We start from the raw sequence: 24,965 nt of genomic DNA, 5'->3' as shown, positions 1-24,965 counted from the left end.
CTCACTTTGTCACCCAGGCTGGAGTGCAGTGGTGCGATTACAGCCCACTGCAGCCTCAACCTCCTGGGCTCAAGTGATCCTCCCACCTCAGCTTCCCAAGTAGCTGGGGCTAAGGCGCAAGCCACCATGCCCAGCTAATTTTCTGTATTTTTCTGGTAGGGATGGGGTTTCACCATGTTGCCCAGGCTATTCTCAGTGTTTTGGATTTCAGCCATTCTAATAGGTATGTAGAGGCATCTCAATCATTGCTTTAATCTACAGTTCCCTATTGATGTACGACACTGAGGTTTCCTTTTATGCTTACTTGCCATGTGTGTATCTTCTTTTGTGGTGTCTGTCAAGGTCTTTGGGCCATGTTTAAATTGAGTTTTTTTTTATTGAGTTTTAAGAGTGCTTTGTGTATTTTGGACACCTGACCTTGAACAGGTATGTGTTTGGCAAAATTTTTCTCCCAGTGTGTGGCTTGTCTTTTCATCCCCTTAACAGTGTTTTTCACAGAGCAGAAGTTTTTTATATTAATGAAGACAAACTTACCAATTTTTTCTTTAACAGATAGTGTTTTTGGTGTTATAAAGTCATCACCAAACCCAAAGCCACCTAAATTTGCTCTGATGTTATCCTTCCAGTTTTATATTGTTTTATTTAGGTTTACGAGTCATCAATATGGTCTGGCTCTGTGTCCCCATCCAAATCTCATCTCAAATTGTAATCCCCACATGTCAAGAGAGGGACCTGGTGGGAGGTGACTGAATCATGGGGTGGTTTCCCTCATGCTGTTCTCGTCAGGGTGAATGAATTCTCACGAGATCTGATGGTTTTCTAAGTGGCAGTTTCCCGTGCTCTTCTCTGTCCTGCTGCCTCATGAAGAAGGTGCCTGTTTCCCCTTCACCACCCACCATGACTGTAAGTTTCCTGAGGCCTCCCCCAAGTGAAACTGTGAGTCAATTAAACCTCTTTCCTTTATAAATTACCCAGTCAGCCGGGCATGGTAGCTCATGCCTGTTATCCCAGCACTTTGGGAAGCCAAGGTGGGTGGATCACCTGAGGTCAGGAGTTCAAGACGAGCCTGACCAACATGGTGAAACCCTGTCTCTACTAAAAATACAAAAATTAGCTGGGTGTGGTGGTGGGCGCTTGTAATCCCAGCTACTCGGGAGGCTGAGGCAGGAGAATCGCTTGAACTCGGGAGGCACAGGTTGCAGTGAGCCGAGATCGCCCCACTGCACTCCAGCCTGGGTGATACAGTGAGACTCCATCTCCAAAAAATAAATAAATAAATAAATAAATTACCCAGTCTTGGCTATTTATAGCAGTGTGAAAACACACTAAACACTCATTTTGAGTTAATCTTTATGAAAGATATAAGACCTGCATCCAGAATAATTTTTTTCATGTGAATGTCCACTTGTTCCAGCACCATTTAGTGAAAAGACTCGAGGCCGGGTGCGGTGGCTCACGCCTGTAATCCCAGCACTTTGGGAGGCTGAGGAGGGTGGATCACCTGAGGTCAGGAGTTTGAGACCAGCCTGGCCAACATAGTGAAACCCCGTCTCTACCAAAAATACAAAAATCCACCGGGCATGGTGATCCATGCCTGTAGTCCCAGCTACTGGGAAGGCTGAGGCAAGAGAATTGCTTGAACCTGGTAGGTGGTGGTTGCAGTGAGCCAAGATCATGCCAATGCACTCCAGCCTAGGCGACAGAGTTAGATCCTGTCTCCAAAGAAAAAAAAAAAAAGAGTTTACTAGGATATATAATATGGGAAACATTAGTCATGTCAAAAGAATGAAAGCAGGCACTCCAAATACATATACTAACCACTTATATAGTGAAAACTTATACTAACCACTACTTTAAAACAATAGTAAACCAGCAGCCAAACGTGAAAAAAGTCCTGGAAGAATACATAAAAATGCTAGCAGGAGCTGTTTTGGGTAGAGGGACTATGGACAACTTTTTTCTCTACTATTTTCCATTTTCTAAAAACTTTTCTATAATAAGCATGTAATTCTTTTATAGTAGACAAAATGTATAAAATAAATGGGAAGAGAAGACATATTCAAAAACTCTTTTTAAACATAGTGTGCCATTGTAAACTGTGGTGAACACTTCAGAAGACAGTTTGGCACTATCCATAAAAGCCGAGCCAGTACTAATCTCTTACAGGTGCATCAGAGGGCTGGGCCTAGGAAGTCCATAGCAGTCACCCCAGTGTCAAAACAGGAGAGCAGAGAAGGTAGTGGAAAAACCATACAGCAGTCAAAAGGACTCTACTGCAGCTACATACAGCAAGGAGACTCTCAGGAACAATGGTGGATAAAAACAAGTTAAAAAAATGCACAACTAATTTACTGCTTAAGAACACAAGGGCTGTGCAATAAAAACATTCTAAAATGCAAGAAAATAAACACAAAATTCAGTGGTTACCCCAAGCAGGAATGCAGGGGATGGGTGAGAGTGGGAGCACCTCTAAGCTTCCAAGGTCATGTTCTGGAAATAGCTCCAGTATATTAAACTTTCTGTATTTCCATTCTGAATGGTTTGCTTCCAAATCTTACATAGGTAACCCACACAAATGCTTTCTATAAACAGTCCCTCTGGTATGTCAGAGGTTAGGACTTCCTTCTTTATCATAAAGCACTGTAAGTCAGGGACCATCTGCAGTGATCTATGGAATGCCAACCTGGTACCAGGAGAAGACGGTCTGTAGTCACTGGCCAAAAATCTGGCCACCTACCCTGAGACTGTATATGGCCAGCAAAGCCTAAGACATTTACTATCTTGGACCCCTGGGACCAAAGTGCCCTTCCCGCCTGTCATACCTGTCCTGTTAAGCCTCGCCATGTTCATCATTGCCTCCTGGTAGGCCAGCTCTACGTCTTCTTGGGTGACCACTAGTTTGATCTTATTCCATTTCTCAGGCTAATAATAGGAACATAGGTGAGGGAGAGAAAGGGAGGAAAATGTCATTAATCTTTACTTCCAGCCACTGAGAAATACAGCAACTTTTTCCTTATTTAACTTCTAGGGACTTTAACTCAGAAAAGTGAACTTTCCAACTCTGGTTTTTCCATGGATAGTATTTTAGGTGTCCATTAGACCTGTCAGCATGGCGTCTTTTCTGTTCTCATCCCACGTTTCTGTAATCAAATGCTGTGATGTATTGGGTATGTGTAGCCTAGCAGGACACAGAGCAGCACTGCTGTAGACGCAGTGTAGTGTCCTGCTAGTGGAGAAGGGCTCCCCCATCCCTGACACTCCCTGTCTCGCCTGCTTCCAGCTCCCTGCTAGCTCAGGCCTGGGAGGTGGGGCTGGAAGGTGCCTCTGTGCAACATCCCCGCAATGGCCTTCCGCTCTGCTCCCCATCACAGGGAGAGGAGGGAAAAATCAGCTAGAGAACGTGGCAGCCTTAGAGAATTTCTCTACCCTGCTACATCAAGCTAAGATATACCAGGCTGATGAAAGACGTGCAGTTATTATTCTCTTTCAACTGTTTCTCAGGACTGGTAGTTTCAGATGATAGTTGTAGAAATTAAATGCACCATGATACGTGAGAATATACCCCAATCTTATTAATTTCTGAGTTGTTATGGCAGTGAAGAAAACCAATCTTAAAGTATGATTATAGCTCACTGGAAAAATGACTCAGGAGACATATCCTCATTCTAGATAGATTCATTCTCCACGAGAGAATTATTTATCAAAATGTTCTGAGTTATTAATCAGTTTAAAAAGGAAAACTACCAAACAAAAACCACCAAAAACTGCATAAAACAATTTAAACTGTCGCCAGGCGAGATGGCTCACACCTGTAATCCCAACACTTTGGGAGGCCGAGGCGGATGGGTCACCTGAGGTTGGGAGTTCAAGACCACCCTGACCAACATGGAGAAACCCCATCTCTACTAAAAATACAAAAATTAGCTGGGTGTGGCGGCGTGTAATCCCAGCTGCTCAGGAGGCTGAGGCAGGAGAATCGCTTGAACCCAGGAGGCGGAGGTTGCAGTGGGCTGAGATCGTGCCACTGCACTCCAGCCTAGAAAACAAGAGCAAAACTCCATCTCAAAAAAAAAAAAAAAAAATTAAACTGTCAATAACCCTGGCTTTATTTATACCCCAAACACCATGCCTTCCACACATTATCCTCCATATTATTTCTTAGTCATGTTTAAGACATGAAAGACGAAGCTATCTCAGGGCCAAGTAAACAAAGCTAACCCCCTGCTGAGCAAATTCTTTATAGAAAAATCTTAAAGCTCCAAGCTGGGGCTTACCTACTGCAATTAAGCATTCAATGTGCAAAACTGTTATTTAAAGAATATGAACAATTCCTAGGATTTCTTTAAGGACTTGACTAACATTAACTCCCTGGATATGAAACTAAAAAACCTCATTTCCCAAGTTCTCCAACAAAAATTACCTCCAAACGTCCCATTCCCCTCCCTCCCAGCACAGCAGTGGTTTACTCACAATATCCAGCCACTGGTGCACAGCCACTGCCACCTGTGTCCCCAGGGGTTTTGTCAACACCAGCACATCCCCTGGTACTGCATTGTCTGGCCTGAAGAAAAGAAAAAGGGTGTGTTCTAGTCAAACTAACCAAGGAGATGAGCTCAACGCTATTAACACAAGAGAAGAAATATTCTGTCAGAAATATATTTGCCTTTGCATTTACTTAAACTGAAGCCAACCACCAGCATGTATGGGACAGAGCCTTGCAACCTGCTACTGAGGCTATTGCTGGAACAAAACATTCAGCCGTTAGGCTGGGTGCAGTGGCTCATGTCTGTAATCCCAGCACTTTGAGAGGTCAAGGTGGGTGGGTCGATTAAGCCCAGTTCAGGACCAGCCTGGGCAACACAACAAGGCCCCCATTTCAAAAACAATTAATTTTTTTTTAAAAAAAGAATGAAAACATTTAGCCTTCAAAAGTTTCATCAGGCCCAGATCTCCCCTCGACCACACACGAGTTGTATATGTCATTTTCACTACAGACCCACCAGCATTCGAAAGCTTCTGAAATGGAGAGTGTTTCTTTATGACCACTGATATCCTAGAGACTCACGATGGATTGTTCGGCCCAGGGATTTGGTGGATTTGCTGGCCATCTGTGGGTCTAATGTCTTGGTGATTTCTGCCTCCAGGTTCTCAAACTCAGACTGACCGATTGTGAGTTTCCTACCTGGCACCCAGACGCCTCGGTAGTCTCTTAGAGACAGAAGGCAATAGTAAAAAGGCACCTCTGAAAGATGGCAGCTGGCGTCCCCAATGAAACATCTACCGGATTTGCATCCACACTACCAGGAAGCAGGTCTGAGAGTTGTGCCTTTCACAGCTTCAGGAGCTGAGCACATAATCGTTCCATTCCCCGATGCTGGCCTCCTCCAGTACTCACCCAAGTCGATGAAAACAAGGCCAGGGCCGCAGATATCAATACCAACACCCAGCTCCCCAGCTCAACCTACACCATTTGTATCCTCTCAGCTTTGAAAAATAGAAATCTATGACTATGCAAGAAACTGGTTTTCCAAAAACCAGACCTGAAGACATGTCTTTGTCTTTGAATTCAGACTCAGTTGTACAATAAAGCTGATGTTTTTTTTTTTAATTTTTTTAAAATTACACTTTAAGTTCTAGGGTACACGTACACAACATGCAGGTTTGATGCATAGGTATACATGTGCCATATTGGTTTGCTGCACCCATCAACTCGTCATTTACATCAGGTATATCTCCTAATGCTATCCCTCCCCCAGCACCCCCCTCCGACAGGCCCCGGGTGTGTGATGTTCCCCTTCCTGTGTCCAAGCGTTCTCATTGTTCAACTTCCACCTACGAGTGAGAACATGTGGTGCTTGGTTTTCTGTCCTTGTGAGTTTGCTTAGACCGATGGTTTCCAGCTTCATCCATCTCCCTGCAAAGGACATTAACTCATCCTCTTTTATGGCTACATAGTATTCCTTGGTGTATGTGCGCCACATTTTCTTAATCCAGTCTATCATCGATGGACATTTGAGTTGGTTCCAAGTCTTTGCTATTGTGAATAGTGCTGCAACAAACATATGTGTGCATGTGTCTTTATAGTAGCATGATTTATAATCCTTTGGGTATATACCCAGTAATGGGATAGCTGGGTCAAATGGTATTTCTAGTTCTAGATCCCTTTTTTTTTTTTTTTTTGAGACCGAGTTTCACTCTGTCACCCAGGCTGGAGTACAGCGGCATGATCTGGGCTCACTGCAACCTCCGCCTCCCAGGTTCAAAAGACTCCTCAGTCTCCTGAGTAGCTGGGATTACAAGCACCTACCATCATGCCCAGCTAATTTTTTGTATTTTTAGTAGAGACCGGGTTTCACCATGTTGGCCAGGCTGGTCTTGAACTCCTGGCCCGCTTCGGCCTCCCAAAGTGCTGGGATTACAGGCGTGAGCCACCACGCCTGGCCAAAAGACTGATTTTTNATGCCCAGCTAATTTTTTGTATTTTTAGTAGAGACCGGGTTTCACCATGTTGGCCAGGCTGGTCTTGAACTCCTGGCCCGCTTCGGCCTCCCAAAGTGCTGGGATTACAGGCGTGAGCCACCACGCCTGGCCAAAAGACTGATTTTTTTTTTTTCTTTTTTGAGACAAAGTCTGGCTCTGTCGCCCAGGCTGGAGTGCAGTGGTGCGATCTCGGCTCACTGCAACCTCCGCCTCCCGGGTTCACAACATTCTCCTGCCTCAGCCTCTCGAGTAGCTGGGACTACAGGCACCCGCCACCACGCCCGGCTAATTTTTTGTATTTTTAGTAGAAACGGGGTTTCACCGTGTTTGCCGGGATGGTCTCGATCTCCTGACCTTGTGATCCGCCCGCCTCGGCCTTCCAAAGTGCTGGGATTACAGGCATGAGCCACTGTGCCCGGCCTAAGACTGACTTTTCTTAACAAGACATCAAATGTGGAAAGTGACAACTTGGTTAGGAGAGAAACTTCTCCAAAGAAGATACACAAATGGGTAGTAAGCACAGGAAAAGATGCTCAGCCTCATCTGTCATCAGGTAGACACAAATCAAAACCACAAAGACATTCCACTTCACACCCACTAGGCTGGCTAGAATCCAAAACACAGACAGGAAAACAAGTACTGAAGGGGTCGTAGAGAAATTGGAATCCTCATACATGGCTGCTGGGAATGTAAAATGGTGCAGCCATGTTGGAAGACCAGTCTGATGATTCCTCAAGTTAAATATAATTACCACATGACCCAATCAATTCTTAGGTATACACCCAAGAGAACTGGAACATGTCTACACAACAACTTACACATGAATGGTCATGGCAGCATCATTCACAATAGGTAGAAACAACCCAAAGGTCCATCCCCTGAGGAATGGTTAAATAAAGCAGGGTCCATCCATGCAATGGATTATACAGCCATGAAAAGGAATGCAATACTGATTCATGCTACAACACGGATGGACCTGGAAAACATTCCGCTACGGGAAAGAAGCCAGACACAACATGTCAAGCTGCACGACTCCATTTCTGTAAAATGTCCAGAACAGACAAATCCCTAGAGACAAAAGCACATTCTTGGTTGCCAGAGGATGGGAGCAAGAGGGAACTGGGAGTGAGCTACAGGGCTTATTTTTGGGGTGACGAAAACGTTCTGGAATTGGATAGTGGTGATGGGTGCACAACCTTTGTCAATACTAAAAACCAACACACTGTGTACTTCAAAAAGCTGAAATCTGTGTTATGTGAAATTTTGTATGTGAATTATATTTCAATTAAAAAAACCTAAAATGCAGACCAGGCACGGTGGCTCACGCCTGTAATCCCAGCACTTTGGGAGGCGGAGGCGGGTGGATCATGAGGTCAGGAGATCGAGACCATCCTGGCTAACATGGTGAAACCCCATCACTACTAAAAATACAAAAAATTAGTCGGGCGCAGTGGCGGGCGCCTGTAGTCCCAGCTACTCAGGAGGTTGAGGCAGGAAAACGACATGAACCCGGGAGGTGGAGCTTGCAGTGAGCCGAGATTACGCCACTGCACTCCAGCCTGGGTGACAGAGCGAGACTCTGTCTCAAAAAAAAAAAAAAAAAAAAAAGCTAATACTGCGCTAAGTGACAGAATCTAGGATGGGGCAGGAGGAGTGAACAGTGACAGCCAAGGAAGATGGGGTTTCTTCTGGTAATGGTTGTACAACTCTGAATATACTCCAAACCACTGACTCTAAATGGGTGAATTGTGTAGTATGCAAATTATATCTTAATACATCTATTTTTTTTTTTGAGACGGAGTTTCGCTCTTGTTGCCCAGGCTGGAGCACAATGGCAAGCTCTCAGCTCACTGCAGCCTCTGCCTCCTGGGTTCAAGCGATTCTCCTGCCTCAACCTCCCAAGTACCTGGGATTACCGGCATTGTGCCACCACGCCTGGTTAATTTTGTATTTTTAGCAGAGATGGGATTTCTCCATGTTGGTCAGGCTGGTCTCAAACTCCCAACCTCAGGTGATCCACCCGCCTTGGCCTCCCAAAGTGCCAGGATTACAGGAGTGAGCTACTGCGCCCAGCCTTTTTTTTTTTTTTTTTTTTTTTGGGGACAGAATCTCGTTCTGTTGTCCAGGCTAGAGTGCAGGGGCACCATCTCGGCTCACTGCAGCCTCCACCCCTGGGGTTCAAGTGATTCTCCTGCCTCAGCCTCCAGAGTAGCTGGAACCGCAGGCTTGCACCACCATGCCTGGCTAATTCTTGTATTTTTAGTAGGGACAGGGTTTCACCATATTGCCAGGCTGGTCTCAAACTTCTGACCTCAAGTGATCTGCCCGCCTCGGCCTACCAAAGTCTGGGACTGTATGCGTGAGCCACCGCACCCGACCTTAATACATCCATTTTTAAAAAGAGAGGACACAGAGAGAAGAATAGGTCAGGTGATACGAAACAAAAATCAACTTACATGATAAATTCATTGGGCTGACAGACAGTGGTAGCTACTCCTCCCAGGACAATCCAGGGGTTTAGTACTGTTTGGCCGCCCGTTACAGACGTTCCTGCTTCCTCAGCTGCGTCTTTAAAACCTTGGATAATCAGAGGCATCACTTTATCTCTTTCCTAGGGTTGAAAAAGGCACAAATAAAAAGTCAAAGAACTCTGTTCAAAACCCAGAAAAGAAGGTTTTTACGCTTACACTTTTCAAAAAGAACCATAAAATCCTAAAGGAAGTGCTGACAGTTAGGCAGGACTGGTTGTTAACTAAAGCTAGGGGCCAGGCATAATTACTCACACCTGTAATCCCAGCACTTTGGGAGGCCGAGGTGGGCAGAGAGCTTGAGCCCAGGAGTTTAAGACCAGCCTGCGCAACACAGCCAGACCCCTTCTCTACAAAACATGTAAAAATTGCTGGGCGACTGGGCGTGGTGGCTCACGCCTGTATTCCCAGCACTTTGGGAGGCCGAGGTGGGCGGATCACCTGAGGTCAGGAGTTCGAGACCAGCCTGGCCAAAATGGTGAAAACCTGTCTCTACTAAAAATACAAAAATTAGCCAGGCGTGGTAGCATGCAACTGTAATCCCAGCTACTCAGGAGGCTGAGGCAGGAGAATCGCTTGAACCTGGGAGGCACAGGTTCTAGTGAGCTGAGATCACACCACTGCACTCCAGCCTCAGGCACAAGAGCGAGACTTCATATAAAAAAGAAAAAATTGCTGGGTGTGGTGGCATGTGTCTGTGGTCCCAGATATTCTGGAGGCTGAGGTGGGAGGATGTCTTGAGCCCGGGAGGCTGAGGCTGCTGCAGTGAGCTCTCATCATGCCACTGCACTCCAATCTGGGCAACACAGGGAGATCCTGTCTCAAAAACAAACAAAAACAAAAGCTAGAAAATATTCCACATTGTAATCATTTTATGCAATGCTGGAAGATATTCTAGACAACAATGTAAATAAAGCCCAGACACCAACACTGTGACTCAGTGCACAGGACCAGCCCTAGGTGTGATGACTGCTGGAAGCCAGCTGTCCAGTGCTCCTTGAGAATCCCAACACTGGCTTCTTAAGCACAGGTCCCCTGCCCTGGAGTAGGTATCCATCCTACCAAGGATTGGCTGCAGGCTATGAGTAACCCACACTGGCAGAGCTGTGCCAAGACCACCATGCACCACTGATGACCACAGCCCATGTTCGAGGGCCGGAAAGGGCCTACTAGAAACTCAAGTTTCTCTAAGGCAGGGCAAACTGTTGGGGCTTTTTGGGACAAAAACAAGTGCCTGTCTATCTAAGCAGGAATTCATCTCTGGTTCAAAGAACAGGTTCAGGCAGCAAGAACACAGAATGCTAGGCGATGACACAGAGGCGTGAGCACATGGTGGCCCTAGCCCCTGTCACCATCTACATCCATGACATCCCCAGCCACAGCAGAGGGGGTGCCCTCTAAGTGCCACGTGTCCCACATCTGTAAGGCTGTGCCTGATTCACACTAAGGCACCATTACTATAAATGAAACTTTATTTTAAAAAACACACAGGTCGGGCATAGTGGCTCATGCCTATAATCCCAGCACTTTGGGAGGCCGAATCACCTGAGGTCAGGAGTTTGAGACCGGTCTGACCAACATGGTGAAACCCCGTCTCTACTGAAAATACAAAAATTAGCTAGGCGTGGTAGCATGCAACTGTAATCCCAGCTACTCGGGAGGCTGAGGCAGGAGAATCGCTTGAACCTGGGAGGCAGAGGTTGCAGTGAGCTTAGATCGCGCCACTGCACTCCAGCCTGGGTGACAGAGTGAGACTCCGTCTCAAAAAAACAAAACACACACACAAATGTCTTGGGTCAGGTATGGTGTCTCATGCCTGCAATGCTAGCACTTTGGGATACCAGGATGGGTGGATCACCTGAGGTCAGGAGTTCGAGAACAGCCTGGCCAACATGGTGAAACTCCATCTTTAATAAAAATACAAAAATTAGCCAGATGTGTTGGTACGCGCCTGTAATCCCAGCTACTTGGGAGGCTGAGGCAGGAGAACTGCTTGAACCCGGGAAGTGGTTGCAGCAGATTGAGACTGCACCACTGTACTCCAGCCTGGGAGACAGAGCAAGACTCTCGTCTCAAAAAAAAAAAAAAAAAAAAAAAAAAAGGCTTGGTTTCAGTCTACCGGGAAGAGAGAAAGGGAGCAGGTGGCAGAAGTGAAGAGATGAATAGGCCAGGCTCACTCATTTTAATTTACTGGTAACTGCCAAAAAGTGGAAAGTCAAAAGGAGTGCAGGGAGCCATATGGCCTGGGCTCCTCGTTTTCCAGATGGGAAAACAAGTCTAACCAAGGCCAGAGATGCCACCAGGACAACACCAACCAGACAGCAGCTGGGTGGCTCCTACTTACCCTGTCAGTCATTTTATTACTGACTCCAAGGAGCATCAGCATATTGTCACATTCCGTGACCCCCATTGCATAGAGGTCACTGAGGACATTGGCACATGCTATCCTGCCCTGGGAAGAGAGGGAAACGTGAGAAAGGACAACCGGGAACTTTCCATCTGCAGAAACTGAGTGAGCCATGAAGCGGACTCCACAGAGACCTTGGGGACTTTCCAGGAGTGGCAGCTACTGGGATGGGGTCCTCAGTTTCTATGATTTGCAGACTGGCAACCTTTCCTGCATCACAGAGTCACCAGGCCATTCGTTTTTTTCTCAGACATTCATGTTACCACCTCTTTCTTGTGCAGAACAAAGAATGCACCAGTTTTTCTTCATGCTAAATTTCAGAAGTCTCCAATTTATTTAGATGGCGAAGGGGTGTATGTGCAGGGAATGAGGAGAAGCAAGGTTAGAACTCACACTGTGGGGAAGAGCTACGGAGTGAAAAAGTCTGCAAACAACTCTCCTAAAGAAAAGCTGGAAACAGCCATGTATCCCAAACAGATTCTAAAAATGGCTGGCTTTAGTGGTTATAGAGAACGAGACAGTCTTTGTGCACTTGGATTAAGAAATGTTTGCAGCTTAAGCTAGGTGTGATAGCTCACGCCTGTAATCCCAGCAATTTGGGAGGCCGAATTAGGTGGATTACTTGAGGCCAGGAGTTAAAGACCAGCCTGGCCAACACGGCGAAACAGTTACTACTAAAAATACAAAAATTAGCTGGGCATGGTGGCGCACACCTGTAGTCCCAGCTATTTGGGAGGCTGAGGCATAAGAATCGCTTGAACCTGGGAGGTGGAGGTTGCAGTGAGCTGAGATCATGCCGCTGCACTCTAGCCTGGGCAACAGAGCAAGACTCTGTCAATAAACAAACAAACAAACAAACAATAAGAAAACAAAAAACGAAAAAATTGTGTAGTTTCAAGGTTGTATGAGATAAACAGAAAAATCATCTTAAGAAACAAATAAAAAAAAAAAACACCCAGGGTTGAAGTCAAATTGTTTTCAAAAAAAAAAGAGAAGCATTTCCCAGTAAATGTCATTTTATTAGGAACTTTAAAATGCAATTTAACAGAAATGTGGTAATGAAGATTTTTTTATTTCCACTGGAGATTTACAGTTAAGTTGCCCTTATTTAAATTTTTATCTTTTATAGATAGTAAAGAGAAAATACAAATTTTCCTTCTGACTTAAGGATAATCAAACTCTCAAGTGTTATCATTTCCACTGGCTGTTTAATTGATTGCTTTATGTTTTCTTACACATTCCTGGAAGTCAGCAATGCAGCTCAGCAACCGTCTGTGACTGCACTTTCAGTATCATCAAGCCAGTCCACGAGGTCAACAGGTGGTCTACAACTTGGACAAGCCAACTGCTAGTTAGGGGGGCGGTGATTTAGTGCCCCTTCTGTTCTGGGTGCTCTCATTTTAGGAGATGCTGGAAAACAGTGGATTCTGGTTTTAGCCATCCCTGCCACCTGGTCAGGTGGGACCTAGGCTGTGGCTTATCTGCCCAGTCTCAAGAGTATTGCTCCAGAGGAGAAAACAGATGCATGTGCAGAAGGAATATAGGTTTCCAACAATCTGGTATTTGCCACTGGTACCTGAGGGAGAACACTCCCCACGTGGCTGCCTCATGATAAAGTCCTTACAGTGTAGCCTGATCCCACTGTCCTTGCCACACACGAAGAACACCTGGCATTTTATAGCAAACCGGATATTCCCAGTCTCTCCACTGGCTCCTCCTGGGTGGGAGGGAATTGGGGTTAAAGGTTGGGTGGATCAAAGGGTGGCTGGCTGCAACTACGCAGTGAACAACTGGGGAACACAGTTCAGCAGTACCTCATCAATAGCTAGGAACTTTAACTCAGTGGTCAGAAACCTACTACGCACAGCGGCACATCACACGGTGGTAGGTGTGCAGGTGGCTGGGTTGAGTGAATTAACCAGATATCAGAATTAATGGTTGAGACATCTAACTGTGATGAGATACTAGCTCCTTGATTTCTTGAAGGAAACATTTAGAATCAGTCCTATTACAGAGGACAGTAACATCCCCCACCTAAAACAGAGGGGTGACGGAAGTTACCAATGTCAAAGACAGGACAGTGCAAGAAAGAAGAAAACGACAAAAGCCTTAGTCCATTGACACACTACTGAACAAGAGGTGTTCTTACGCACAGCATGTACTCAGGTGCGACAGCAGCAGAGGGCCTTCCCTGCTTCCTCTCTAATTGCTTTATGCCCAGTGCCAAGTGTGGGCAGGGGACAGGCCCGACGTCAGCGACTGCAGGAGCCTGGGCAGGGTGGGGCAGTATAGTCGGGATGTAACAGAAATAAAACCAAAACCCCACAGATACATACAAAACCCCAGCCACAACCCAAACCAAACGAATAAGCCCTTCCAGTCACCAAAACACATCAGCTCATGCTTACCATCATGTAAGGGTCGTCTACGATCGGGTAAATGTAATCTGTGGTTTGAACCAAGGAAAGCCCACCGTGCCTCAAAGGAATGACACAAGTATCCATTCCAATGCCTGTGGAGATGGAAGTTATTAGCATCCACAAATAAAACGGGAAAGCCATTTCATTTTATACCACCAGTACACTGAACAGGAAGAGCTCATAAGATACTTATGGAAACTGCAGGCTGCCAATGAAGCCATGTGTTTCCTATCAAGAAGCGTAACTGAAATAAACGTGAAACATATCCAGCTTAGGATGGAAAATACCAATGAAAATGTTACTCATCAAGACTCAACTCCAATATGGCACAGTTTTAAAACCTTAATGATGCCTTGAATAAAAATCTTTTTCACTGTCAGATTTTTATTATATTATTTTACTGTATTACTGTAGCATGTGACTGGTACCATATGCAATTTCTTTGAAGATGAGAATCCTATAAATGGAGCTGGGGTTATCTTAATTATAGTTATTTTAAGTAAATCTTTAGCCATTATCATATTGACCCATCAGAAAATCTGTAAAATATTTTTACATTGAAAAATGCTATTACTACTTTTACATTTTAGTCAAAACTGAAAATGACACACGCACAGATTAAATGAAAAGAATTAATCCCAATCGACAATTCAACTAAAATTTCCAATCAAGCATGTATATAAACACTCTGGCGTCTATGTCAGAGCAGTCAAGACTACCAGTAGTAGTCAAGATAAGCTACTCCTTGTCTTGGAGACAAGGCTGTACTCCTTTAAAAATTACCTGTAACGCAGGCATTTTACAAACTCAGGCTAGCATTCCCACCAAGAAAGCTGAAGACAGTGAGCAGCCTCCACCCCTCAAAAGGACACTCTTCTGGCCTCTTCTGAGGACAGCTGTTCCTTGGTATCGTGGGGGACTGGTTCCAGGACTCCCACAGACACCAAAATCCACAGATGCTCAAATCCCTGATTTGAAATGTCCCAATATTTGCATATAACCTACGCACATCTTCTCACATACCTTAAATCATCTCTAGATCACCTATGATACCTAATATGATGTAAATGCAATGTAAATATTTGTTATACTGTATTGTTTAGGGAATAATGACAAGACCAAAAAAGAAAAAAAAATTCTGTACATGTTAAGACGCAACCATCCATTTTTTTCCCCCTGCATATTTTCAGTCTGTGGTTGGTTGAATCCCCGGACGAGGATTCCGCAGACACGGAGGGGGCCGCTGTACTTCTACTTTGCAGTCCAACAGCCAAAAGCAGGGAAAAAGCCAGAATTAGGACAAAAGGAAGCAAATTATGTGCTTGAATCTACCCTATAAATTCAGAATTTCAAACAAGTATAAATCAAATTTGAATCGCACTAAAACAACCTTTAATACTCTGTGTAAGCGGAAGAGCCGGGAAGCACTGCCTCAGTCGGTCTCACCACAGCAGCAGACCTCACAGAGGCGGGTCATGGAGGCACCAGATCTTTTCTGCCGCAAAAATGAAATCGCACTGAATAAAAAGCCATAGGCTGTGAAGACAGGCTGATTTTTTATTACACTAGATGACAAAGCAGAAACTCTTGCTGGAAGACCTCGCTTAGCGAATGGAGAACTGAAGATCAGAATGGCAAGTTTCAACCATTTCAGGCACTGGATCAGTTTTCATTTGTCAGAGGAGAATGTGTGCGATAATTCACGTAAACAGCCGCTGGGCACAACCTCTCAGAAATTTGTCTCACCACACTCTTTAGCACCTTTATATAGAAGTACCACTTTTTAACTCAATGGATTCTCCCTAAATGATAATTCCGACAACTGGTTATTCTGAGTATATTACTATTTACTTTGGAAAACAGTTAAGAGGCAGTTTTCTTTCAGACTTCCATTTAAACTGGAGGACTACTGAAAGAGACACTAAAATCCTTGCTGAAAGTTAGCGTTAAATGTTCTTGATTTGAATAACCTTAAATTTGAATTAAATATATTTGATTCGTAAAGCGCTTTATTTCTAAATTTAGCAAGTCCTTTGATCAGAGTAACTGGGGACTCTTGAGCACGCCTCTAGGGCTGAAAAGCAGCTCCGTTCCACGGTTTCTCTTTCACACCTGTGCCACCAGTCTACTAAAATAGGGTCTAGTGCTGTCCAATGTGGTGTGGCACCAGAGGGTTGGCTGTGTGCGCATCTGACAAAGAGGTGCTGTAAGTATAAAACAGACACCTGATTTTAAACACCTAGTACCAAAAACCAACATCTCATTATAATATTTTATATACACAAATTGAAAAGACATTTTTTCGGCCAGGCGCAGTGGCTCAAGCCTGTAATGCCAGCACTTTGGGAGGCCGAGGTGGGCGGATCATAAGGTCAGGAGATCGAGACCATCCTGGCTAACAGGGTGAAACCCCATCTCTACTAAAAATACAAAAAATTAGCCAGGTTTGGTGGTGGGCACTTGTAGTCCCAGCTACTCGGGAGGCTGAGGCGGGAGAATGGCCTGAACCCGAGAGGCGGAGCTTGCAGTGAGCCGAGATTGCGCCACTGCACTCTATAGCCTGGCCCACAGAGCGAGACTCAGTCTCAAAAAAAAAAAAAAAAAAAGGCCGGGCGCGGTGGCTCAAGCCTGTAATCCCAGCACTTTGGGAGGCCGAGGCGGGTGGATCACAAGGTCAGGAGATCGAGACTATCCTGGCTAACATGGTGAAACCCCGTCTCTACTAAAAATACAAAAAACTAGCCGGGCGCGGTAGCGGGCGCCTGTAGTCCCAGCTACTTGGGAGGCTGAGGCGGGAGAATGGCGTGAACCCGGGGGGCGGAGCTTGCAGTGAGCCGAGATCGCGCCACTGTACTCCAGCCTGGGAGACACAGTGAGACTCCGTCTCAAAAAAAAAAAAAAAAAAAAAAAAAGGGGGCTGGGCGCGGTGGCTCATGCTTGTAATCCCAGCACTTTGGGAGGCCGAGGTGGGTGGATCACGAGGTCAGGAGATCAAGACTATCCTGGCTAACACGGTGAAACCCCGTCTCTACTAAAAATACAAAAAAATTAGCCGGGCGCGGTGGCAGGCGCCTGTAGCCCCAGCTACTTGGGAGGCTGAGGCAGGAGAATTGCGTGAACCCGGGAAGCAGAGCTTGCAGTGAGCCGAGATCATGCCACTGCACTCCAGCCTGGATGACAAAGAGAGACTCCGTCTCAAAAAAAAAAAAGAAAAGACATTTTATTTTTATATATTTTGTTAAATAAAATAGATTATAATTAATTCCACCTGATTCTTGTTATCAGGTTTTTAAAAATATGACTACTGGCCGGGCGCGGTGGCTCAAGCCTGTAATCCCAGCACTTTGGGAGGCCGAGACGGGCGGATCACGAGGTCAGGAGATCAAGACCATCCTGGCTAACCCGGTGAAACCCCGTCTCTAGTAAAAAATACAAAAAAATAGCCGGGCGAGGTGGCGGGCGCCTGTAGTCCCAGCTACTCAGGAGGCTGAGGCAGGAGAATGGCGTAAACCCGGGAGGCGGAGCTTGCAGTGAGCCGAGATCCGGCCACTGCACTCCAGTCTCGGCGACAGAGCGAGACTCTGTCTCAAAAAAAACAAAAACAAAAATATGACTACTATAAATTTGAAAATTACACATGTGGTTTGCATTGTATTTTTGGACAGCACAGGTCTATAGTGATTGGTTTAGAAATCACCAACCACATTTCAAGGAAGGAAGAGAGAAGGGGTGAGCCTGAGATGCCCACAGGCCTTGAAAAACTAGGGTTTCAAATGACAAGAAAGAGGGACGGTCCAGAGGGAAGGTGACTGGGAATAGAGGCAAATGCCGCAGGGTCGGAGAAGCGTTAAATACTAGACTGGGCAGGTTAGGTTTAATGACCAGGAGGCAATAGGCAATCCTGCTGGAAGGTTTTCAGCAATACTGACCTCCTCTATCAGAAAGACAACCCAAGGCATCATACCACTGCCACCCAGCCCCACCCGCCCGCACCATCCCCGCAACAGCAGCAATCATAACTTGATAGCTCTTAGGTACCAGGCAACAGATGTCTCAGGTTCTAAGGCACACTTCTTTTAACGTTTCTTAGTTTGGATACATTTAGTAATTGGGTGTACATTTAAAAGCTATTTTGGTTAACCCTTCAATTAACACCATTTCTGAAGCCAGATAACATGACATTCAATTAGAAAAAAGTTAAAAACATAAAAGAGACTGGGCACAGGGGCTCATGCCTTTAATCCCAGCACTTTGGGAGGCCGAGGTGGGCGGATCACTTAGAGTCAGGAGTTCCAGAGCAACCTGGCCAACATGGTGAAACCCTATCTCTATTAAAAATACAAAAAAATTAGCTGGGTGTGGTGGTGCGTGCCTGTTATTCCAGCTACTTGGAGGGAGGCTGAGGCATGAGAATCGTTTGAACCTTGGAGGCAGAGGTTGCAGTGAGCTGAGAGTGTACCACTGTACTCAAACCTGGGTGATGGAGTGAGACTCTGTCTCAAGAAAAAAAAAAAAAGTTAAAAAAATATACAGCCGGGCTCAGTGGCTCACGCCTGTAATCCCAGCACTTTGGGAGGCTGAGGTGGGCGGATAACCTGAGCTCAGGAGTTTGAGACCAGCCTGGTCAACAAGGTGAAACCCCATCCCTACTAAAAACACAAAAAAATTTAGCCAGGCATGGTGGCATGTGCCTGTAGTCCCAGCTACCTGGGAGGTGGAGGCAGGAGAATTGCTTGAACCCGGGAAGCGGAGGTTGCAGTGAGCCGAGATTGTGCCACTGCACTCCAGCCTGGGTGACAGAGTGAGACTTCATCTCAAAAAAAAAAAAAAAGGACAAAAAAACCACATACATACCATATATACGTGTGTACAGAGTGTATACACATACATGTATTATGCATGTAAGTACAGACATACATGGCACACCTACACACATTTTTGGTATAACAATGCAAAACAGTAATTTTTTTTTTTTTTGAGGCAGGGTCTCACTCTGTCACCCAAGCTGCAGTACAGTGGTGTGACCTCAGCTCACTGTAGCCTCCGCCTCCTGAGCTCAAGGGATTCTCCCACCTCAGCTTCCCAAGTAGCTGGAACTACAGGCGCACAACAGCAGGCCCAGCTAACTTTTGTATTTTTAGGAGAGACAGGTTTCGCCATGTTGCCCAGGCTGCTCTTGAACTCCTGACCTCGAGTAATCTGCCCGCCTTGGCCTCCCAAAGTGCTGGGATTACAGGCATGAGCCACTGCACCCAACCCCAAAGAGTAATTATTATTTTACAGATTAGGAAGCTGAGGCTCAGGAGGGCTGGGTGACATTCACGACGTAATATGAGTGACAGTAAGTGACTGTGCCAGAGGAAGTTATAAATAGTAATTCTTACTTTATCCCGTAATGTTTTAATTTCATTGGTTTTTGAGCATTAAGTATTAATAGCTTTTTTTCTTGACAGTTATCTAACAGCTTCCTCAGTATATTCTCATTTCTCGACAAATAAGCCAACATCAAATCCAGCTAGCCCACGTGGTATTTCTCCAAAGCTTGACCATCAGCTGGACGGCAGGAACTGTTTTCAAACTGAGCTCCTGAAAGTCCTGCAGGTCACCAGGGACTGGGGCGTAACATTTCTGCCCTTCCAACCAGAGCAAGTCTGCTTTCATCTGCTTTCTCTATCTGGGAGGAAAGGAGACCCCAGGCTCATAATCAGTGAACTTTACAAAATAATGGCCAAAAAGAAATGAAATGAAAACCTTGGCTGGGTGTGGTGGCTTATGCCTGTAATCCCAGCATTTTGGGAGGCTGAGGCAGGCGGATCGCCTGAGATCAGGAGTTCCAGACCAGCCCCGCCAACACGGTGAAACTCTGTCTCTACTAAAAAGACAAAAATTAGCTGGGTGTGGTGGCGGGCCCCTATAATCCCAGCTACTCAGGAGGTTGAGGAAGGAGAATCACTTGAACCCGGGAGGCAGTGGTTGCAGTGAGCCAAGATCACGTCACTGCACTCCAGCCTGGGCGACAGAATGAGACTCCACTTCAAAAAAAGGGGAAGAAAACTGAGCAAGTCACACAGTAATTACAGAACATCCAAACCTCCAACACTATGTGTCCAACCCAAGTGATCATAGTCTTGTACCATGTACTTAATATACTGCACAAGAAACATGAATAAACAATACCCCGGGAGCCCAGAATTTGTTTCTAAGCTCTGTGTTTGGGAAAAGTGAAATCACTCATGACATCAGGAATTTAGTAAAGAAAAAGACATTGCCCTCGTTCTAGAAGACAAACTGGGGTCAAGAACAGATCCATTCAGTCCTGGGTCTGGAACAGTCCCACCTTCTCCCTGCAACACGATTTTCACCCAATGCACCCTGCAGACAACCCCAATGCTCTCCTGACACAGTCACTGCCATCCAAGTACAGTAAAAAAAGTTTTATTTAAAAAGTTTTGTTATATTACAGTAAAAAAGTTTTTACTGTAATATAACAATCTCAATCGCATAGTCCATAATTTAAAAACTGTCAAGAGTACCCCTCTTGATGCGTTTCAAGTACTTTCTCTATATAAGTTACAAGAACATAACATAGTTACCATTGATTGCTCTTCTAATCCTTCTCACAAAAATTCAAAAAAAAATAAAAGGGGGTACAATGTACACTATTTGGGTGATGGCCACACTAAAAGCCCAGTATTTACCATTATGTAATATATTCATGTAACAAAACTGCATGTGTATTCCCCAAATCTATAAAAGCAAAAAAATTAATAAAAAATAAATAGGCAACATGGGAGGCGAGATATCTGGTTTTTGACTCACTGATTGGATTGCAGACCATCAAAGAAACACTGGGTTACCTACCAAGCCTTGGCATAACGGCTCCCAGAAACTGCTCATCTTCTTGGAAGTGGTTCTCTTGTAAAGATTCCAGCAATTTTTGCAGGACATCTTGGGGCACTTTGCAGCCTGTGCCCTTCAGTTCAGTGAATCTGGTTAGCCGGAAGCTTTTGTCCAATTCGTAACTTTCCGGGTTAAAGGACTCCCGCGTAGACATGGTTCTTGGGCCCCGCTCTCCTCACAGCTCAGCCCCTCCCCTCCCTCTGCGGGTTGGCTGGGTTCTTTATGGATCCACCTGGGTGTCACCAAAACACAAAGATGCCATGAAAAGAATTCCCACGGGAACCTGCCAGCGAATCAAGTGAATACATGACAGGAAAAAGTAAATGTGACAAGGGCTGAAATCATCAAGACCACTTATATTCATCACAGCAGAGCACATGACAAAATAGATCTTTTCATAAAGGGACTATGTCAGCACAGACATCTATGCAATACCTGACATCTGGACTGTGGTTTTAACTGTGGCAAGAGGGCCAGCCTGCAGGTTCACATGACACTATGCCACCTTGAACAGCAAGTCCCAAAGGTTCTTCTAGGACTCAGCATTAGAACAGCACCTCTGGGCACTTCATATGTCAACCTGGAAGCACTGTGGTTTAGAAAGTGGCAGCCCTCACTAAGGTGACTTTTCTGGAAAATCTTTTGGTATCTTTTGCTTTATCACATAGAAAAATGAAACGCTCAATACAAACTTGGCAGAAAAGGACATTAATGTAAATGCACTGGACAAAATTCTTCACGATGTTAAATCCTAATTTTAGAAAAACACGTTTTCCCTCTGTGTCCAAAGAATATACAACAAAAGGCTGGGCGTGGTGGCTCATGCCTATAATCTCGGCACTTTGGGAGGCCAAGGTGGGTGGATCACCTCAAGTCAGGAGACCAGCCTGGCCAACATGGTGACACCCCCGTCTCTACTAAAAGTACAAAAATTAGCCGAGGGTGGCGGTGCGCACCTGTAATCCCAGCTACTTGAGAGGCTGAGGCAAGAGAATCGCTTGAACGTGGGAAGCGGAGGTTGCCTGAGCTGAGATCGAGCCACTGCACTCCAGCCTGGGCAACAGACTCCGTCTCAAAAAATAAATAAATAAACAAATAAATAAAATATACAATGCAATCCAAAACTAATAGGAGTCCTCTACAAAGGGCACAACTTAAAAACTGCAATGGCACTTTAACACAGCAAGGTCTGTGTTCTTCAGCAGAATGCTTGGAAAGTTCTCTGAAGTTTTCATGTAGTGCTATTTCCTAGAAAGCAAACATCTAGCCCAGCAAACTAGTACACACATCATTGACAAAATGTGCTACTCCTCATTACCATTTCATTGCAGAACCTTAACAATAAATTAAGCCATACTAAATCACCAGCATTTCGGCCCTGTGTACCACTGTTAGGTTTCTGGAACAAGCACTCCTACGTTTTTTAGCCTTTGGGGCTAAAGGAAAAAACAACATGTGTTCCTCGAGTTTACAAACCTCCAGACAGATACTTTATTGGGACTAGAATTACAGACACCCCAAGTTTTAAGGTCAGTTTCCCCTATAAAATTTATATTAAGAACATAACTCCCATTTATAGAGTTTTCCATCCCTTGGGACGCACATCGCTCATATAAATCTCAAGAAGCCCGAGTTTGGACAGTAATCCAAACCGTCTTCACAAAAACACGGTTTGAGATGAGCAATGATTTCGGTGGCAAACGTAACAACTGAACAGGAGTCAGCCTTCCTACACGATCCCAAGAAGCCTCCCTGCCCAAAAAGAGCAGGCGCCGGCCGCAAGTGACAGAGAAGAGAATTTTGAAGCCATCTTAGAGTCAGGGGAAAGTTTGAATACCACTTTGACTTGGAAGGCGTTTCAACAAAAACAACGAAGTCCTTTCCTCAAAAAACACCTCGCATTTAACACAGCCTCACCCCTACCAGGAAAAAAAAAAAAAAAAAGAAAAGAAAGAAAAAATCCAACTCATGAGGCATCCAGTTATTTTCCTACCTCCCATCTATATTCGTCTCCCGGCTCCCAAAAAGGTGGGCAGGAAAATTGTGGGGAGATCACTTCCTTTTAAAACACTATCTTCTCAGAGTTTTAAGGTGGGGGAGTTTAAAACACCTTGTATCAGGAGGGCGCTCAGATTTAAAATTAGAAATGGTACGAAGGACACAAATCAGCCTCACATTCTAATGAAAAAGGTACCAGATTCTTACATTTTTGGAGGGCAAGGGAAGGAGGAGGCGTGCTGGGGGAAATGTGCAGTGATTAGGGAACCAGGGGGATCCATTTGCATTAATAAGGGACGGTGCCCCGCGACCCCGCAGCCACATGTTTACGCCTTTAAAACAATGGCATGAATATTTAAAGCAACGTTTAGCCCTTTCCTTCCCGGGCACGTTTCCAGTTTGGTTTTTTTTTTTTTCTCCTCCAAAGAGCGTGCGTAGCCGGGGAGCCGGTCAGCGGGGTGGGCCCGGCGCGCTGCCCCGCCAGCCCCGGACCTACCTCCCCGCCGGCCCCGCACAATGGGGCGCGCTCTCCAGGACGCCCGCGTCGGAGGCGGCCAGGACGGGGAGCAGGGAGCCCGGGGACACCTTCGGGCTCAGGCCCTCGCCGCCGCCTCGGAAGGCCCAGCAGGCCCGGGCTGCGGGCGGGCGGCCGGGCGGAGGCGGCAGCTCGGGGCCTCGGCCGGGCCATCCCCGTTCGGGCCGGCGGGAAGCGGCGGGAGGCGGCGGGTAGCGCGCGCGCGGCCTAGGAGCCGGGGAGAACGCCTGGACCCACCCGCCCCGGGTCGACGGGGCCCGCGCGGTGAGAGAGGGAGGCGGGGAGGCCCCGGAGGCGCCCCGGGACCCCAGGCCGGCCGCTCCCGCCGCGCGCACGGGCCGCCGCCGTCGCCGCGCAAAAATGTCGGCGGGCGAAAAAATTAACCCCTGCGTGGCCGCCGCCGCCCTCCCCTCCGCTCCTCCCCGCCCTCCCTCCCTCCTTCCCCGGCCCCGCGCGGCGGCGGCGGCGGCGCGGGCGGCGCTTCTTTTTTAAAGCGGCCCCACCAAGCCCGGCGCTGCCCCTCTCCAGGCAGGGCTGGCGGGGCCGGCAGCGCGCGGCTCCCCGGCGGTCCCGGGCGGCCCGGAGGGGGATTTGCAACGGCCGCCGCGGGCCTGCGGACCCGGATTCCCCTTTAAGCCTGCGCCTCCCCCCCCGCGCCGGGCCCGCCGCTTACCGGCTCGCTTTGCGCCCTCCGCCTCCTCCCGAAAACGGGCCGCGGGCTGCTCCCACAATGCACCGGGCGCGGCCGGGCTCCCTTAAGCGTCGCCTGAATAAAAATGCCGCGCCCGGCGGCGGCGGCTGCGGCCGGGGCCCGGGCCCGCGCCTGAGCGCCGCGGGGGCTCGCGTGGCTCGGCGCGGCCCTGCGGGAGCCGGGCCGCCGCGCTCCCGCCGGCTGGGCGCGCGGGGGTCCTTTAAGGCCGGCCACCTCCCTTTAAGAGGCGGCCCGGGCTGCTGGGTGGTGGCGTGCGGCCCGGGAAGGGGGCGGGGGCGCCGTGCAGGCCCGAGCGCGGCAATGATTGGTCTCGGGGGAGGGGTGGGGGGTTGCAAACCCGAGGAGCGGTGGCATCCGTTGCATGATGCAAAAAAGGATTGATTTCAAAAGTTGCGAGTAGCATTGGCAGCCGCCCTTGGCGCCCGGGCCACCTTTTTCCCGGGCCCCGCGGCAAGGGCCGGGAACGCTTCCGCCACCTGGCCGGGTTCGACCGCGCGGCGCTCTGCGGGGCGTTGTACCTGCTCCCCGAGTGCGCAGCGGATCGTCCTGGAAGACAATGGCCAAGGGAACAATTTGCACAGGAGGCTAGGAGCCCAGGAAAAGCCGCCTGGGCGCCAGGGATAGGTTTTTTTAAAACACAAACGGCGCGTTAGATGCTTGGGGACTCCCAGCGTCTGTCCTTCCTACTGTTTAGCTCGGCTCCGGAGTTCACGGGAGCCTCGTGAAATGTGGAGACGTCCTGCAAAGTTTCTTGAACACTTCATGTGCGTGGTAGGAAGTCTAGGAAAAAGGTTTACGGTTCCCCCGCTGGTCGCATTGTTTGTCCTGCACATGTTCGAGCGAACATGGCAGCCGCAATCCTGGATGTGTTCGTATTGGCATCGAGCGGGGAGCTTCACGTCGTGAAGTAACTTTTTTCCGGGCTTTCGAGTTTCTAAAGCATTGCTGATGAAAATAAAGCAAATGCTTTCAGATATCGTTTAGG

At 47.0% G+C, this 24,965-nt stretch overlaps 1 protein-coding gene across 5 annotated transcripts in view; it reads right to left on the bottom strand.

Moving 5' to 3' along the window:
• Window positions 1-24,240, bottom strand: part of SEPHS1 (selenophosphate synthetase 1) — a 31,018-nt gene extending 6,778 nt beyond the window's left edge. For 2 of the 5 annotated variants that reach the window (XM_025396876.1, XM_025396881.1), the window contains exons 1-7: window positions 23,942-24,240; window positions 20,697-20,967; window positions 13,824-13,927; window positions 11,353-11,460; window positions 8,937-9,091; window positions 4,471-4,561; window positions 2,823-2,922 (exon numbers count right to left, since the gene is read on the bottom strand). In XM_025396876.1, coding sequence (XP_025252661.1) covers window positions 2,823-2,922; window positions 4,471-4,561; window positions 8,937-9,091; window positions 11,353-11,460; window positions 13,824-13,927; window positions 20,697-20,889 — 751 coding nt within the window. In that variant the 5' untranslated portion in view covers window positions 20,890-20,967; window positions 23,942-24,240. Of the gene's footprint in view, window positions 1-2,822; window positions 2,923-4,470; window positions 4,562-8,936; window positions 9,092-11,352; window positions 11,461-13,823; window positions 13,928-20,696; window positions 21,661-23,229; window positions 23,312-23,941 lie in introns of those variants that run through there. The other 3 variants (XM_025396877.1, XM_025396880.1, XM_025396878.1) reach the window with 3 other exon arrangements.
• Window positions 24,241-24,965: the final 725 nt, after the last annotated feature.

This window comes from Theropithecus gelada, chromosome 9 (assembly GCF_003255815.1).
Source record: "Theropithecus gelada isolate Dixy chromosome 9, Tgel_1.0, whole genome shotgun sequence".
Classification (NCBI taxonomy): Eukaryota; Metazoa; Chordata; class Mammalia; order Primates; family Cercopithecidae; genus Theropithecus; species Theropithecus gelada.
The sequence above is the reverse complement of the archived record's forward strand: the minus strand, read 5'-3'. Positions and strand labels throughout refer to the sequence as shown.